Source organism: Denticeps clupeoides, chromosome 7 (genome assembly GCF_900700375.1).
Source record: "Denticeps clupeoides chromosome 7, fDenClu1.1, whole genome shotgun sequence".
NCBI classification, from domain to species: Eukaryota; Metazoa; Chordata; class Actinopteri; order Clupeiformes; family Denticipitidae; genus Denticeps; species Denticeps clupeoides.
In genome coordinates this window covers 3,932,394-3,950,745 of record NC_041713.1, presented here as the reverse complement: position 1 = coordinate 3,950,745, position 18,352 = coordinate 3,932,394, and the positions used below count along the sequence as shown (strand labels likewise).

The 18,352-nt window shown below is 39.4% G+C and overlaps 1 protein-coding gene and 4 gene segments (V, D, J or C); all 5 read right to left on the bottom strand.

Annotated features, from left to right (window-relative positions):
- Positions 1 to 600, bottom strand: part of LOC114793774 (uncharacterized) — an 83,985-nt gene extending 83,385 nt beyond the window's left edge. The window contains exons 1-2 of the mRNA XM_028985901.1: positions 515 to 600; positions 130 to 436 (exon numbers count right to left, since the gene is read on the bottom strand). Coding sequence (XP_028841734.1) covers positions 130 to 436; positions 515 to 593 — 386 coding nt within the window. The 5' untranslated portion in view covers positions 594 to 600. The remainder of the gene's footprint in view (positions 1 to 129; positions 437 to 514) is intronic.
- A 672-nt stretch (positions 601 to 1,272) lies between these two features.
- On the bottom strand, positions 1,273 to 1,708 carry LOC114793773 (Ig heavy chain V region 914-like). The segment is given in 2 exon segments: positions 1,273 to 1,583; positions 1,658 to 1,708. Coding segments are annotated over 2 exon segments (357 nt in total).
- A 1,818-nt stretch (positions 1,709 to 3,526) lies between these two features.
- Positions 3,527 to 4,002, bottom strand: LOC114793772 (immunoglobulin heavy variable 4-38-2-like). The segment is given in 2 exon segments: positions 3,527 to 3,849; positions 3,954 to 4,002. Coding segments are annotated over 2 exon segments (372 nt in total).
- Positions 4,003 to 7,277: 3,275 nt separating this feature from the next.
- On the bottom strand, positions 7,278 to 7,835 carry LOC114794861 (Ig heavy chain V region 914-like). The segment is given in 2 exon segments: positions 7,278 to 7,651; positions 7,725 to 7,835. Coding segments are annotated over 2 exon segments (366 nt in total).
- Positions 7,836 to 17,760: 9,925 nt separating this feature from the next.
- On the bottom strand, positions 17,761 to 18,275 carry LOC114793771 (immunoglobulin heavy variable 3-21-like). The segment is given in 2 exon segments: positions 17,761 to 18,074; positions 18,181 to 18,275. Coding segments are annotated over 2 exon segments (360 nt in total).
- Positions 18,276 to 18,352: the final 77 nt, after the last annotated feature.

Genomic DNA, 18,352 nt, shown 5'->3' with positions numbered 1-18,352 from the left:
GTGCAGCTTGCAATTTATTTAAGGAACGTATTTTGACGGTGTACCATCACACATTGCTATGCCTACGCTGTCATTTCTGAACTACACAGGAAATTCTTGTTCGGCACTTCAGTCTCTTGTGTCACTGTGGGACTTCGAGCACAATAATACACCGCGGTGTCTTCTGCTCTCAGGCTCTTGGCCTGCAAGTACTGTGTGCTCAAGGAGATGTCCTCTGTCATGATGAACTGGTCTTTCAGCGCCTCTGAGTAGTATCTTGTTCCACTGTTTATACTTCCAATCCACTCCAGTGGCTTCCCAGGTTTCTGTCTGATCCAGTGCATGTAGTAGCTGGTCATGCTAAAACCAGACACTTTACAGGAGATCTTGAAGGTCTCCCCTGGTCTTTTAATCTGAGGCTCCGTCTGATCCAGTCTGATCTCATCACAGATGATACCTGAGAAATAAACACGCATGAGGACACAAGTTCATTTATAAAAATTAACATTCATATCTCAGCAACGCAATCGTTTACCTTGAAAAAACTGAAATATAAGAATAAAACAAGCTCTTCTCCACAGCTCCATCATATACTGAAGGTCTTTTATCAACATACGGTGTAAAACAAGGTAAATTGCCTGTAACAGGACGTGTAGTGAGATTATAAAGGAGCGAGGGGGAGATATTTTGCATAGACCCTCCTCTAGAGGTCTGTTGCAGTAGTGAATAAACTGCAGTGTGGGATACAGCATGATCAGCCAAAAATATGTAAATTAATAAAGTGCATTTCACAATGTCATTCTACAGAAATGGTGGAAGAGCTCCATCATCAGGTTCAGGTTGAGGTTTGTCAGACAAGGACCACCAGTTACAAAAAAAAAATCGTAAATTAACGATTATGTAATTTAGCAGACACCCTCATCCAAAGTGACTTTTAAGCAGTAGTTACAGGGACAGTCCCCCAGGAGACACTCAAGGTTAAATGTCTTGTTCAGAGGCAGAATGGTAGTGAATGGGGTCTGAATCTGTTGCCTTCTGGTCTTTTGGGTCAAAGGTGAGCCCTATGCTACATCCACCCCACAATGTTAGACAATTAATTTTTAACAGTCACTAAAGAAACCGCTTTTTAGGAGCAATATTGTACAAAAATATAATAAAGTTGTGCCAGTAAGGTGATGGAATCCTTGAAGCCATAACATTTACCATATCTTTTAAAACATTCATTATTTGTAGGAATAAACCTGTACAAATATTAAAAAGTCCTGTTTTTGTTCAGCCCTGCAGCTGGTTGAGTCAGTGTGGCTGTCGAGCACAGTAATAAACAGCCGTATCTTCACTCTTCACATCGTTCATCTGCAGGTAAACCTGCTTCTTGCTGTTGTCTCTGGAGATGGTGAACCTGCCTGTAATCTTCTGAGAATAGTGAATATTGAAGTCATTATAGATGCTGGCGACCCACTCCAGCCCTTTACCCGGTTCCTGTCTGACCCAGGCCAGGTAGTAGCCACTGATCTCTAAACCCGAAACTGTGCAGGTCAGTTTGTGAGATCCTCCAGGTTTAATGATCGCTGGTTCAGATTCAGTGAGTGTCTGGCCATTTACACCTGTAAAGAAAAGCATGATGCATCAGTCTCTATCATGACATGATATTATGCAATATTAATGTAATAATTCTCACCAGTCATACAGATGGATACAAGAATGAAATGAAATAGAAAATCCATCTTGTTCTGTGTTGACCTGTTGTAGCCAGGAGATTATGTGTATATGTACATATATATAATATTACTCATGTGTTTTGCATAAACTCCTCCCCGACAGTAAAGTACAGTGAGTTTCAGCAGCAGACATGTTTTTAAAAGTTATGATATTTAACTACAGCTGCAGGTCTGCACATATTTTTTAATATGTATAAATGTATTAATTTAATTGAAAAAAATAAATGAGTGAAATTAATACCAGTAGACAGTAATAATTACTACATCATAATAGTTTATTATAATGGTATAATGTAGTGCAAAGAGAACATGAAATATATGATGACATGGAAAATATCTAAATGCACTGTATGCTTCCGAAAAAAAAGACACAATGAAGAGAAGGATTTATTTTGAATTTTTTCCCTGTTTCAAATTAAGACTTTTGCTTCATAGTGACAGAAGCTGTGTAAGTATCACTATTCCATATTAATAGTCGGCAAAAACAGTCAGTTAAACAGAATGCATCTACTCTAGCTTTTGTATTTCTCTGTTTTGGTGGAGATGATTGTGTGTTGTGGTTCTTGTTCTGCTCTCCAGGTTCTTCTCTCACTGTGGGTGTCTGGCACAGTAATACAGAGCCGTGTCTTCACTTCTCAGGTTGTTCATCTGTAAGTAAAGCCTGCTGCTGGAGTTGTACCTGGATATGGTGAATCTTCCAGTTACAGACTGGGAATAGATTCATTATGCTTATTTGGATTGAAATGATAAGAGCTTCTCAGGAAGATGCAACATGGTCTTCATATTTTCTGAAGTATAAATGCATGCAGGATGTGTTTGTTTTGCATGGTTTTGGGTAAAGAAAATAGAACGTCGGGGCGGGTGGGGACCAGAGGAACCGGGAAGTCGTGTCAGATGTGTAATTTGGTGTTCTGGGGTGGGAAATTATTTTTTTCTTGTTGGTCATCAGTTACAAGCTCCTAACCTTCTTCAATATCTTTGCAAACATCACTTTTGTGTAGGTTCTTCAGTAGGAACCAACACTTCTTTTTACTCCATGTTCTAACCTGTTGTCATTGTTCTATAAAACCCAAACCAAATGATGACATTTTTTTCCCATACTGGCAATAAGACGTTCTGTGTCTGAATCTGCCTCAGATCTTAACAGGGTTACTAGCAGTAATCTGTCCAGTTATAAGTCTGAGTGGTCATGTGAGGAGCCACAGTGAAGTTTTTTTTGTACAGACCACCCTCTAGTGGCTGAAGTACAGTAAACAGGGTTTAATTTACTGCTGTACCCTGTGCCCAAACCCTCTTTTACACATTACTGTACATTTTATAATGAATATAATAGGTCAGTGGTGGCCTAGCAGTTAAGGAAGTGGCCCCATAATCAGAAGGTCACCGGTTCGAAACCCGAGCCGCCAAGGTGCCACTGAGGTGCCACTGAGGAAAGCACATTCCCCACACACTGCTCTCCGGGCGCCTGTCATGGCTGCCCACTGCTCACCAAGGGTGATGGTTAAATGCAGAGGACACATTTCGTTGTGATACCATGTTCTGTGCTGCAGTGTTTCACAATGACAATCACTTCACTTTCACTTTCGAATATATCACAATAAGTTCAGACATTTAGTTTTTTTTTTTTATAAACCATTTTCCAGTATTATTAATGTTAGTAACATGCAAGTTACATTTAGCCTTACTGATCATTTTCCCAGATGAATACCGGCTTATATTAGCAGCAGTGGTTCCGTGTTGCAGGTTTAATGTATTAAAAGTCTGTGAGACTCTGGGATGGAGGAATGTGGAGTAACTGTTGGGTTTTTGTTCTATTTATGTGATATTTTTCACCACGGTGCTTTTCGGGCGCAGTAATACACAGCTGTGTCTGCAGCCTGGAGACCGTTTCCTCGTAAAGACACCGAGCTGCTGGACGTGTCTCTGGAGACGCTGAACTTGTTTTTCAGTTTTTCACTGTGGTACAGGTTACCGCTTCCACAGACCTCTCCAATCCACTCCAGAGCTTCTCCTGCAGGTTGTCGTATCCAGTTAGTACAGTAGCTCCTGTCAGTCACTGAATACCCAGACACCTTGCAGGTCAGGGTCAAAGGTTGACCAGGCGGCTGGACCACAGAAGGCATCTGTGTGAGTTCAACGTTACAGTGAACCTCTGCAGACAGAAACAGAAGATGAACATTTCATAAACACACACGGATTATTAACACCAATTTTACACAAGTTACATCATAACGAAGCGTCTGAAGTGAAACTCACTTAGAGCAGCTGCCAGTAGCAGCAGCAGCAGTGGAGATGCAGAAGGCATGGTGGTCTTGTCTGAATGAAGGGTCCACCTTCCTCTTTAAATAGAGGAGGTTCCGAATGTTCGAAAATTTGGATGACAAATTTACATAATAAAATATATTTAAATAATAACAATGTGCATAAAGGCACATTGTTAGAAATGTTTACAGTTAATTTTTTTTATTTCAAAATTACATTTAAATATAATATAGTAAACTATATTTTTTACATCCATCAGTAAATTCATTCATTTTTAAAATCACTACATAAAAACACTAGGAAGTAGTAGAAGGTAACGAGGTCACTTCTTAAATTAATTCCTTTGAGAGAAATGCATTTTTTTAATTTCTCGAACATGGTGTGAAACATGGTCTTTTAATGCACTTAACTATGGTTTCCTATCAAGAACAAGAACATTTCTTACTGACCTTGATCTTCTGAAATATAGTATACATGGTGGTTATGGTCGAAATGATTGGTACCCCTGGAATTTGTCTCAAAAATGCTCTATTTCTGCCTGAAATGCAAATAGTTTGGTGTACAAGTTATGACAAAGTTAGATCATATGAATTGCATTTATTTTCCTTAAAATTCAGCATCAGTCTTCAGTCAAAACAGTGTGTGTCCTCAAATGTTGTTAATTCACAGCCACTTGGTTCTCTTCAGCCTTTAATGTTTTGTGATTATGACAGATTTCTAAAATATACCTCAAAGTAATAAATCATGTTTCAATGAGTGATATTAAAGTACATTTTCTTTAATAGTACATTTTTCTTTTTAATTAAATTTGAAGACTTTAACTTTCACACCAGTGCAAGTTGAAAGGGAGGACTTTAATATTGGAGTCCAGTATTTGGTCTTTCTACTTTGTCCACCACTGAGGAATCTGTGAACGTGGGGTTTATGTTCAGCGCTGCAGTATTATGTGTCACTGTGGGTCTCTGGCACAGTAATAAACAGCCGTGTCTTCACTCTTCAGCTGGTTCATCTGCAGGTAGAGCTCTTTCCTGCTGTTGTCTCTGGAGATGGTGAACCGACCCTGAACAGCTTGAGAGTAATATTTGCTGCTGCCGCTGCCACTGCTAATATATGCGACCCATTCCAGGCCTTTTCCAGGTGCCTGTCTGTTCCAAGCAATATAGTAGTCACCAAAGTTAAACCCTGATGCTGTACAGGTCAGTTTATGAGATTCTCCAGGATTAATGAACGCTGGTCCAGACTCAGTCAGAGTCTGACTTCTGCAACCTAAATCAAATAAAATCATGTTTAATTCCACAGTCTATTAATCCAGTAATATCATATAAAATGCTCAGAACATTGATCCTCTTACTGTGTATGTAGACCAGGATGAGTATGAAGTGACAAATTGTCTTCAGTTCCATTATAAGTATATAAAAATACAATTTCAATCACGTATTTCTAACTCTGACATGAGCTCAAGTGAACTTGTGCTTTATAAAGAGATGTAGTGGGAGGGTATTTGCATATCCTGCCCTACAGGCTTGAAAAGGAACCGACGTAAATTATGTTTTGTTGTTGTTGTAAAAATATATAATGATACAACATATAATATGGCCTTAGTGCAGCCATTTGTGTTTAAACCAATGACATGAAAATGGTAGCAATATTAATAAATTGATCTTTTGCACCCACAAACAATTGCAAAATTCTTTTTGAAATAACAGAAATAACTGTTTTATTATAACAATGTTTTATTCTAACAAATGTTTCTATTCATATATGCTCCCCTGTATTGAAGATGGTTATTTCATTGAAAAAAGATTATGAGAAGGAGAACTTGCACTTAATTCTTTTGGAACAATTTAATCTACTGAAATAGAACAAAAAATGATGTGTTTTTGAGAGATGTGTTCATGCCTGTTCTGCACCACATTACTTCCCTTTCTTCTGTAATAAAATATCAGGTTTTGGTTGTTCTTGTATGTGGGGGGTTTATGTTCAGCGCTGCAGTATTATGGTTCACTGTGGGCTTCTAGCACAGTAATAAACAGCCGTGTCTTCGCTCTTCACGTTAGCCATCTGTAGGTAGAGCTGATCTTTGCTGTTGTCTCTGGAGATGGTGAACCTTCCTTGCACAGCATTGGAGTAATATTCTCTATCACTGTCATATTCAATGATTGCCACAAAATCCAGCCCTTTACTGGGTGCCTGTCTGATCCAAGCCATCCAGTAGCTGTCAAAGTCCAGTCCAGATGCTGTGCAGGTCAGTTTGTGAGAAGCTCCAGGTCTGATGACAACAGACTCAGATTCAGTCAGTGTTTGACCTCTGCAATCTAAGAAACACAATCACGTTAATATTAGTTTATAGTAACAACAATTATGAATAAATAACGTGGTAAAACACACTTTTCACGTTGACCAGAACGAAGATGAAGCACCAAGTTGTCCAGAGTTCCATCATTCAGATGTGAAGTCGCAGAACAAGTCACTCAAACTGTGTGGTGTGTGTGTAATGTGCTGGGTCATTATATAGGGCTGGGACTGGAGAATTCATTTGCATATTACACCTTTCACATGTTAAAATGTTATGTTAAAAATAATTAGAAAAAATATTCAGCAACAACTGCTATATTAAAACAATCTTTGCTGTTACCATTTTACACCACAATGTTATTCATTTCTGTATATTTTCGTGTTTGTGCATCCATGTGTATGTACTACATGCTATATATGTCACGACTGAGGGCTGAAGCACTGAAACCGGAAATCAAGATCAATGGGATTTATTAACAAAACACAAAGGAAACGGCGCGATGGCCAAAAAGAAGACGTCCAAGGGCTGCCTCTCTCTCCTATCGATCCTGGTCAGTCAGGCTGAATAATGTTCGACTGCGATCAACCAGGACTCAGCTGTGTCCACCCAACAGTCCCTGGGCATCACAATATGTTTAATTTTTGTTTATATTAAATTAATCCACATAAATCATGTCAGTTACATGTTAATACAAATTTTTTTATAATCCAATGTTAATTCATATACATTTTCATGAATTCCAGATTAATTCCATGTGATTTTGCACAGTCTTGTCTTAATATATGAATACAACAACAACAACAATTTATTTTTGTATAACTCAAAATCACAAGCAATTACAGATATTTTGTGTTTATGAAAGATTTCTAAAATATACATGTCAGAGTAATAAATTATTACTCTGACATGTAATAAGTGTGTTGTGCCATGAGTGATATTATATTTTCTTTTGGTTTTTAAGCTAATTTGAGGACTTCACCTTTAACTCCAGTGGAAGGGAGGACTTAATATATTTTGTCTGTGTACTTTGTCCACCACTGAGGAATCTGTGCAGTTTATGTTCAGCGCTGCAGTATTATGTGTCACTGTGGGTGTCTGGCACAGTAATAAACAGCCGTGTCTTCACTCTTCAGCTGGTTCATCTGCAGATAGAGCTCATCCTTGCTGTTGTCTCTGGAGATGGTGAACCGACCCTGAACAGCTTGAGAGTAATATATGCTGCCGCTGCCACTGCTAATACTTGCGACCCATTCCAGGCCTTTTCCAGGTGCCTGTCTGTTCCAAGCCATATAGTAGCTATCAAAGTCCAGCCCGGACGCTGTACAGGTCAGTTTATGAGATCCTCCAGGATTAATGACTGCTGGTCCAGACTGAATAAGACTCTGACTTCTGCAACCTGTAAAAAAATTAAATACGTGAGAATTATAAAGTCTGGAAAACCATCTCTTACCTTATTAACCTCAACTCACAATTAATGTTCACCAGCATGACCATGATGTGCCAGAAACTCTTCAGATCCATTCTGAACACTTGTAATATTATTTAAAGCATGTGAATCTGTACAAGTGGGTAACAACAACATGAGCAGAAATGATGAGCAGAAATGATGCTGTGCTTTATAAAGGGGTGTAGAGGAAAGTAAATTTACATATCCTGCACTTAAGACGCTTTAAAAGGAACTGGAGCTCCTGTAAATAAGTAAGTACAAATATTACAGAATTACTGATTTATTTTTTTGGACTGAATTTTGAAATTTGCTATATAAATAATTGTTATTTGATTTGCACAGTCAATTAATAGGCACAGGCTCAATATTGCTGGGAAAATGCAGACCTTAATCTCACATTTACATTTACAGCATTTATCAGACGCCCTTATCCAGAGCAACTTACAATCAGTATTTACAGGGACAGTCTCCCTGGAGCAACTTAAGGTTAAGTGTCTTGCTCAGGGACACAATGGTAGTAAGTGGGATTTGAACCCGGGTCTTCTGGTTCACAGGCCAGTGTCTTACCCACTAGGCTACTACCACCTTTTTCTCAGTGAAGTTAATTTTTTTCCTCTTTTGCAAGTCTCCCAAACTCTCATCATATCATTGCAATTCAATCAAAGTCAACTGATAAAGACCCTGAACATTATTTTCTTTTTGGTGACCCCTAATGTTAGAGGTCAAATGAAGAAACTTATTTACAGAATTACCTGAATTATGCTAGAATGAATTTTCTGCAAAACAAAACTAGAATGGTCTTTGTTTTTGTGCAGCACACATGCTCACATGATGAAAATACTGCCAGGAAGCAGCTGCCAGGAGCAGCAGAACTGTAGACAACATGGTTTACTGTGATGCTGGTCTGTATGCAGAATGAACAGTGGACCCTGATCTTGATGTATAGACAGGAGGAAAGGAAGGACACGTGGATTTGCATAGAGAATGAATATGAAGATCTGAGCTGCAGTTGCACTTGAACCCACCCTGACTGATTGGTAAGAAACCATTCCTGTAGACACTCCTCTTAAATATTATTGTCTATCATAACCCTAAGTTTCCTAATAAAGCCAAAGCATGAATGGCTTTGACAAGAATACAAATGCACAAGGACCAGTAATCTGATGGACTTGGCCGGGAACTGCAGTCGTTCCTGAAGAGCACAGCTGTTTTCATACTGGGCTTCAGTCTCTCGAGCACAATAATGCACCGCGATGTCTTCTGCTCTAAGACTCTTGGCCTCTAAGTATGTTGTGCTCCAGGAGATTTCATCAGTCACGATGAACTGGTATTTCAGCGCCTCTGAGTAGTAACTTGTTCCACCGTTTATACTTCCAATCCACTCCAGTGGCTTCCCAGGTTTCAGTCTGATCCAGTAGCTGCTCAATGTGAAAAAGGAGATCTTGAAGGTCTCCCCTGATCTTCTAATCTGAGGCTCCGTCTGATCCAGCCTGATCTCATCACCAACAATACCTGGGTACATGAGCTCATGTTGAGAAGTGTTACCGACCAAATATTTCCCAGCATCATACGTATCTCAGCAGCATCACACTTTACCTTCTAGACACAGTGAAATGAGAAGGAGACAGAGACTGGTCCACATCTCCATCATGTGAAGATCTTGTGTAAACCACTGACAGTAAAATGTAAGGATGCTCAGCGCAGTGTAATTTTAAAGGGCTGAAGTGGTAAGAGATTTGGATAGATCGCCCCCTATAGGCCTAAACCGAATGGAGATGTTTGTCTTTGTTTATTTTTGTCCACTCAAAGTCACTTTCACTTCCATTTGATAGTCCAGCTTGCAATTTATTTAAGGAACGTACTTTGACGGTGTACCATCACACGTTGCTATGCCTACGCTGTCATTTCTGAACAACACAGGAAATTCTTGTTCGGCACTTCAGTCTCTTGTGTCACTGTGGCTCTTCGAGCACAATAATACACCGCGGTGTCTTCTGCTCTCAGACTCTTGGCCTGCAAGTACTGTGTGCTCAAAGAGACATCCTCTGGTCTTTTAGGGACGCTGCACATGTTGCTGAGTTTGATCCTGAGTTCATTTCTCCAATCCACTCCAGTGGCTTCCCAGGTTTCTGTCTGATCCAGTGCATGTAGTAGCTGGTCATGTCAAAACCAGACACTTTACAGGAGATCTTGAAGGTCTCCCCTGGTCTTTTAATCTGAGGCTCCATCTGATCCAGTCTGATCTCATCACAGATGATACCTGAGAAATAAACACGCATGAGGACGCATGTTCATTTATAAAGATTAACATTCATATCTCAGCAACGCAAACGTTTACCTTGAAAAAATAGAAATATAAGAATAAAACACACAGCTCCATCATCTACTGAAGGTCTTTTATCACCATACGGTGTAAAACAAGGTAAATTGCCTGTAACAGGAGGAGTAGTGAGATTATAAAGGAGCAAAGGGCAGAAATGGTGGAAGAGCTCCATCATCAGGTTCAGGTTGAGGTTCGTCAGACAAGGACCACCAGTTACAAAAAAAAAAATCCATATCGATTACATTTATGTAATTTAGCAGACACCCTCATCCAAAGTGACTTTAGTATTTAAGCAGTAATTACAGGGACAGTCCCCCAGGAGTCACTCAAGGTTAAATGTCTTGGTTAAATGTCCCATCAGTAAATTAATTCATTTTTAAAATCACTAAATAAAAACTCTAGGAAGTAGTAGAAGGTACATGGGGTTACTTCTTAAATGAATTCTTTCAAGAGAATTTTTTTTTTTTTTATTTCTCAAACATGGTGTGAAACATGTATTTTTTTTAATGCACTGATGACCTTGATCTTCTGAATGGTAAACATGATAGTTATGGTCAAAAATATTGGCACCCCTGGAATTCTTCTCGAAAATGCTCTATTTCTGCCTGAATACTTTTGCAAATGCAAATAGTTTGGTGTACAATTTATGACAAAGTTAGATCATATGAATTGCATTTATTTTCCTTAAAATTCAGCTTCAGTCTTCAGTCAAAACAGTGTGTGTCCTCAAATGTTGTTAATTCACAGCTACTTGGTTCTCTTCAGCCTAATATTTCGTGATTATGACAGATTTCTATAATATTCATGTCAGAGTAATAAATGATGTTCCATGAGTGATATTAAAGTACATTTCCTATAGACTTTGAAGCAAATTTGAAGACTTTGACTTTCACACCAGTGCAAGTTGAAAGGGAGGACTTTAATGTTGGAGTCCAGTATTTGGTCTTTCTACTTTGTCCATCACTGAGGAATCTGTGAACGTGGGGTTTATGTTCAGCGCTGCAGTATTATGTGTCACTGTGGGTCTCTTGCACAGTAATAAACAGCCGTGTCTTCACTCTTCAGCTGGTTCATCTGCAGATAGAACTCATCCTTGCTGTTGTCTCTGGAGATGGTGAACCGACCCTGAACAGCTTGAGAGTAATATTTGCTGCCGCTGTCATGTGTAACAGTTGCGACCCATTCCAGGCCTTTTCCAGGTGCCTGTCTGTTCCAAGCCAGCCAGTAGTTATCAAAGTCCAGCCCGGACGCTGTACAGGTCAGTTTATGAGATCCTCCAGGATTAATGAACGCTGGTCCAGACTCAGTCAGAGTCTGACTTCTGCAACCTAAATCAAATGAAATCATGTTTATTTCCACAGTCTAGTAATCCAGTAATATCATATAAAATGCTCAGAACATTGATCCTCTTACTGTGTATGTAGACCAGGATGAGTATGAAGTGACAAATTGTCTTCAGTTCCATTGTAAATATATAAAAATAAAATGTAAAAATACGTATTTCTAACTCTGACATGAGCTCAAGTGAACTTGTGCTTTATAAAGAGCTGGAGTGGGAGGGTATTTGCATATCCTGCCCTAGAGGAAAAGGAAGCGCTGTAAATTATGTTTTGTTGTTGTTGTAAAAATATATAATAATACAATGTATATTATGGCCCTACTGCAGCCATTTGTGTTTAAACCAATGACATGGTTGAAATATTGGAAAATAACAATTTTTGCACCTATGAGAAATCACAAAATTATACTTAAATAACAGAAAAAATGTAATGTTTCATTCTAACAATGCAGAATGTTGATATTCATTTTTGCTCCCCTGTATTGAAGATGGTTATTACATTGAAAACAGATTATGCGAAGGAGAACTTGCACTTAATTGTTTTTGGAACACTTTAATCTACTGAAATAGAACAAAAATGATCATGAATGGCATCATATTTGGATCAAGGAGCTGTGGACATTCTTCCTTCATTTTAGAGGGAATTTTCTTTGAAAGACTTGACCTTATTGAGTTATTTTTCTTGAGTCATTTCTGTGCTCCTGATTTGTAGTCAAGACCGCCTAAACCAAGACCACTCGAGACTTGAGGGTACCAAGGCCAAGACCAAGACCGAAATCATTTCTCAGCTCACCAAATGCCGTTGGTGTAAAGTATCACTAATCATTAAAATTCAGATTCAGTTATCTTTTTCATTAAATTGTCCATGTACCTCTCACTTAAAATCTCCCAGATTTTACAAGGAATCTCCGATAATTACATGGACTGATGGAAAATGATATTCGAAGCAATCCTTGCAGCGATGGGTACTAAAAAAGCTGATGGGTACTAAAAAGAGAGAACACAATACCCCAGATTTTGTGTCACTGCACTGTATGCCGGTGTTAGATTGGGCATCGCAGGACCATGCTTTTGTTTTACATAGCGGCCGTCGCAGGACCATGCCTTTGTTTTGCATAGTGGCCGTCTACAAGAAAAAATGTGACATTCCTGTGCCAATTGTTGTGCATGAAGATTCAACACCTCTGTTTTTCATGCCTTTTGTGGGACGGCAACGTGTGAGGTGCTGGCCGTCGGGACCGCCCACTCTCTTTGTCTTCCCCAGATGGGAGGCACCGGGGGCGTGACATCAGAAACAACAGGTTCTGATTGGTCTGTGACAACTTCCTGTAGGCCAGGGGTATAAAGGTCTGCTCACATGTGGGGAAGGGGCTCTTTTTCTTTTCTTTTCTTTTCTTTTCCCAGCTGTCTTTCCATCGAAACCGGATCTTCTGGTTTTGAGTCTGCTCTATCATCTTATTTCTTCCCATGGCTCTGCCTCTTTCCCTCTCTCTCTCCCCCTTTACTCTTTCTTCTCATTTTTATTTTCTCTGTAACCTTGGTACCTTTTTACATTCAATATTCACATGTAACTACAATAATTATTTACCGGTGTTAATATATTAGAAACTGTTAATTTTTAACCTCTATTGTGCCATGCCTCTTTCTGCCAGGTAACATCAAGTTGGAGTGGTTGAATACAGTGCTTTTGTGTGGAGGGAGAAAGAGTTTTTTCTACACACTCTGTTTTCTCACCCCACCACACTGTCTTTTATTTTCTAATTCAATTTAAAATCTTATTTATTTTTTAAGGCCCTAAATGGACAGGCCCCACCCTATATAACAGATGTTGTTCATTTTCAGCCAACTCCTAGATCCTTAATATCGAACAGCAACACCCTCCTCCACATCCCCAGAAAGGTCCCAGTCATTTTCTTCAGTCCCCCATTTTTATTATTATAATTTTTTTATAGACTTACTTTATTTATTTATTTTATCCCTATTTTTGCTTGTGTGTCCTTTTATGCCTGTACAGCACTTTGGTGCAGTGGAACTGCTGTTAAAGTGCATTAGAAATAAAGTGACTTGACTTGACTAGGAGGGAAAATTTATCTTCTGATTAAAACAGCTAATTAGCTGAGTTGTATTTTACCACCAATCCATAATGCAGAACTTTCCTAATGTGTGGAACAGCAGTAAAAATGAGGTACAGATCTTAACAGACAGAATTTTAATTTACCAGTCTATATATTTACAAATTGTTAGTTTTCATCAGCTCTTTAAACCTTTACTTGCTTATTCATACCCACCACATCATGAATCGGAAGCCACCACAGGTCTTGTACCCCTGCTGGCTGGTTCCATGAGAAGTATGAGGGACAGCAGATGTCTCATTGTAGTAGCTACTCCTACACAGTGACACACTCCAAAAACACTTCCTCCTGTGTCCCTGCTGTATTGCTATCAAAGTTACAACCCTTCAGGGCACCGATTCTTACAGATACCACAGGAACAGACGGACGGGTCAGAGAAACAGAAGAATGGGCAAGGCAGTGGTGGCAAGTGGGTCTTTATATACAGGTTGTGGGCCAGGAGAGACAGGTGCTGGTGAGCAGAGCAGATGGGCTGAGAATGTGACAAATTACATAAAATGCAGCACAGACTCTAAAAATGGCTACAAATTACTAAAACATTTCCTATAATCACCAGCAAATTATGAATTCAAACATTGCTCATTTGGTAAAAAATCTTTCTTTGAATATGATTGTGACACTTGCCAAAAATGGTGTTACCAAGAACTGATGAGGCTTTATTTTTATCATTATAGATTTTTTTTTACTGGTAAATGGAAACCAATTAACATAGTCAATTTCAAACTGATTTAAAAGACAAAGAAGTTTCCAGAGTTTGGACACATTTAATATGCCGGTTGTGCAGCACCACCTAGTGACGCTTCCTAATATGACACTTAATACCAATAAACCATTGCAACTTCAGGGGTCATCTGTTTGATCGGTAATCATTATAAAGCTCCAGGATTTGTCTCTTATATATTAAAATGGATAAACAAAACACAATAAAACACATTTATGAGAAAAATTCAGCTCCATGTTGGAGATCGGCTGCTTTAAAATGTTCATGCTGTTTTCTTTTTTAAATGAATTTGGTCTCCTAAATCTTATTCTTATATGTGTATTTATTCCAGAGTTTGTTTTGTTAGGGGTGTCTTGTTAAAATACATTGAAAAGGAAACATAAATGATGACTTAATATAACATAACATAACATTTAAACAGTTACTGTAATAATTTTCCATGACCAGTTATGTGATAAAAATACTGCCAGGAAGCAGCTGCAAGAAGCAGCAGAACTGTAGACAACATGGTTTAGTGTGATGCTCATCTGCAGAATGATCAGTGGACCCTGATCTTAATATATAGACAGCATTGAATTTGCATTGAAATTGAATATGAAGATTAATGTCTAATAAAAGTCAAAACACTCGAGCTGTTTTTATAAAAACCTTATTAACATTTCCTGTTTTTTATCTCACATTTACAGCAGCTTACTCTCATGTGTAGTGTGTTGCTCGGTTTAACTGTTATGTTCATGACTGAGGACAGTAGATGGGCTGAGGGCGTGGCAACAGGTGAGGGCAGACGGGCTGAGGGCGTGGTAACAGGTGACTGCAGACAGGCTGAGGGTGTTGCACAAGACTGAGGACGTGAGATAATTGAGTTTTTGCTCTTGAGTTTTTGAAGCAAATCTATACAAAGGAAATATGAGGAGTTTATGTTCAGCGCTGCAGCATTATGTTTCACTGTGGGTGTCTGGCACAGTAATACAGAGCCGTGTCTTCACTTCTCAGGTTGTTCATCTGTAAGTAAAGCCTGCTGCTGGAGTCGTCCCTGGATATGGTGAATCTTCCTGTTACAGACAGGGAATAGTAGGTGGTAGTAGTGTGAATAATTGCGATCCATTCCAGGCCTTTTCCAGGAGCCTGTCTGATCCAGTTCATAGCGTAGCTTCCGAACGTAAATCCAGAGGTCGTACAAGTGAGTTTATGTGATTCTTCTGGACGTTTAACCACCGACTCGGACTCGGTCAGTACCTGACACTGAATACCTGTAAAAAATAACACAAGAATAACAAAACATGAAAAATTTAGCTGAAAAATATCTATAAATCTATCAACAAAAAAAAAACTGACCTGTAAGGTACACAATTGCTAAAAGGAAAATAGACAATAGATTCATCATGATCATTTGAAATAGATAAGAGGAAGGTGTGACATGATCTTCATATTTTCTGAAGTATAAATGCATGCAGGTTGCGCCTGTTTTGCATGGTTTTGGGTAATAAATATACTACGTGGGGGCGGGTGTGGACCAGAGGAAACAGGAAGTCATGTCAAATGTGTAGTTTGGTTTTTATGTTTTGGGTGGGAACTTCTTTGTGTCTCGTTGGTCTATCTGCAAGATGTTCTCCTGTAGGAACCAAAATTTTTTTTCGGCTCTGGGTTCGGTACTGTGCTCACCTTTACTAGTAATAATCCGGGTTACCAGCAGTAATCAGTCTAGTTATGAGTCTGAGGTGTCATGTGAGGAGCCTCAGTGTTGCACACCCTCTAGTGGCAAAAATGCAGTAAACAGGACACAATCTCATATTTTGACACCGACCTATTGATTGCTATTTTTCTCAAAATGCGCTTTTTTTTTATTATTGTGTGTTTGAGCTTTTTACCTTATTAGAATGATGAAGAGCCTGGCTGACATATTTCAACATCAGTGAAATATGTGAGATAACTGGAGCAGTTTGGAGAAGAGGAGGTTTTTGTACAGAGAGACACGTTGTTCACCACACTGTGGTTACGAACACAGTAATACACAGCACTGTCTTCACTCTGGATACGTTGGGCTTGTAGAAACACGGTGTTGCTGGAGGTGTCTCTGGTGAAACTCATCTTAGTCTTAAGTGACCCACTTGAGCCACTGTCACCACCACCACATATCCATCCAAGCCATTCCATTGGTTTTCCTGAAGCGTGTCGTATCCAGTTAGTGCAATAAGATTTAACAGAGTACCCTGAGATTTTGCAGGAAATGGAAAAAGCGTCTCCTGGCGGGACCACCATGGATCTGGGCTGGATGAGTTCAATGCAGTGAACATCTGTCAGAGAGTAGAAATAGAAATAGAATCAGAGCTTCCTAATGGAGATGAGTAACTTGATGGATTCGACACTTACAGGAGACAGCAGCTAGCAGCAGCACTACAGATGCAGGAGACATGGTTCTGAGGAGGAGCTGGCTGGATGGTGGCCCTTCATGATGCACCTCTCTTTAAATGTAAAGAGGAGTGAGGGAGGGCATGCACATTTGCATTCCATTTTATGTTAATTTGTACTTTTTTTCATGACATAAAAAGACATCATTTTTTTTTTATCAAATATTTATTTGCTCTAATTGAATTTTTAATAGGGGTGTCTTTAAAATAAGAAGTGTCATTAAATAAACCTGAATTGCTCACACAGGTGTAGATAAGTATCTAGATGGTGGCTTATTCCATTCCAGATTATCAGTGCAGCTCCTCTCTTTTCATCTGTATGTTTTATTAAGAATGTTCTAAAGTTAAATCTGGAAAGAGGGATGTAGTGCTAACACCGACCTTTAGCTAAATCAAATTTAATCCCATCACGATCCTTGAAGAAACCATCTCTAGGAATAAATATACTTTTGGTTAGTTTTCATCTTTATTTGTAGACCACTTTATACAACCACTAAAGCTCTGTACAGAAGAACAAATGAAAGATGTAGCAGCTCCCATAAATTAAAAATTAAAAAACACCAAGCAGGTGAGAACAGCAGCCATAAAAAAGAAAAAAAGGTAAAATGACATAAAACGAGAAAAATATTAAGGAATAATCATCTCACTGTCTCACAAAACCCAACCACTGGGGACACATGTGACCGTATGTTTCTTGGTGCTGGTCCCAATCCTGGTAAATGGAGAGGGTTGCGTCAGGAAGGCCATCCGGCGTAAAAATATTTTATGCGGACATCCGGACCGGATGATCTACTGTGGCGACCCCTAAAGGGAGCAGCCTAAAAATGGACGATGACGAAAGTCTATGTCATTCCAGGTCATTCCACATTTTAGAGGCAGTAACAAGTGCACGCTTAGTTTTAGGCCCGGAGACTATGGGTGTATAAGGGCAGGCAGGTAGAGCAGGTAAAGTCCACTGAGGGATGTAATAAGCAAATAGCAGAATGAATCCTAAAATATGTGGGAGTGAAATGAGTGGAGTGAGGCTCATATTTATACTGGGGACATTCAGAGATATTCTGTAAGTAACTCAGCTGTAGTTTTCATCTTGGGCCTGGGGGAAGTAGGTTCTTGTACGTCTGCTGTGGCTCTTCAGTCACTGTGACTCCTTGGCGCAGTAGTACAGTCCGGTGTCGTCATCCCGGAGGCTGTTCATCTGTAGGTACAGCTTGCTGTTGGAGTCGTCCCTGGACACGGTGAACCGGCCCTGGACTGACTGGGAATAATAGATGGGAGAACTCTGTGTACTGATGTACGCAATCCACTCCAGGCCCTTCCCAGGAGCCTGTCTGACCCAGTGCAAGTACAAGCTGCTGAACGTGAAGCCGGATATGGTGCAGGTCAGTGTATGAGAGTCTCCTGGTTTTTTGATCCCGGGTTCGGACTGAGTGAACGTCTGACACTGATTACCTGTCAGATTTAAAACATGCAGATTAAAATTTATATTGCAACGGTAGGAATAAAAGATTTTAAATGCTTTTTTAAAAGTTTTTTTTTTCCAAGCAAACATACCCACCTGACAAACATGCTGCAAGCAGAAAGAAACTGAAAGCAGAAATCATTTTGAGATTCAGGAGGAAAATCCTGAGAACGTGTCCGGAATTGACAGCGTTGGATATATGTGAGGTCTTGCGTGAGTTTTGCATGAGTTTTTGCCTGCAGGGTTACATAGGATGCGTGAATAAATA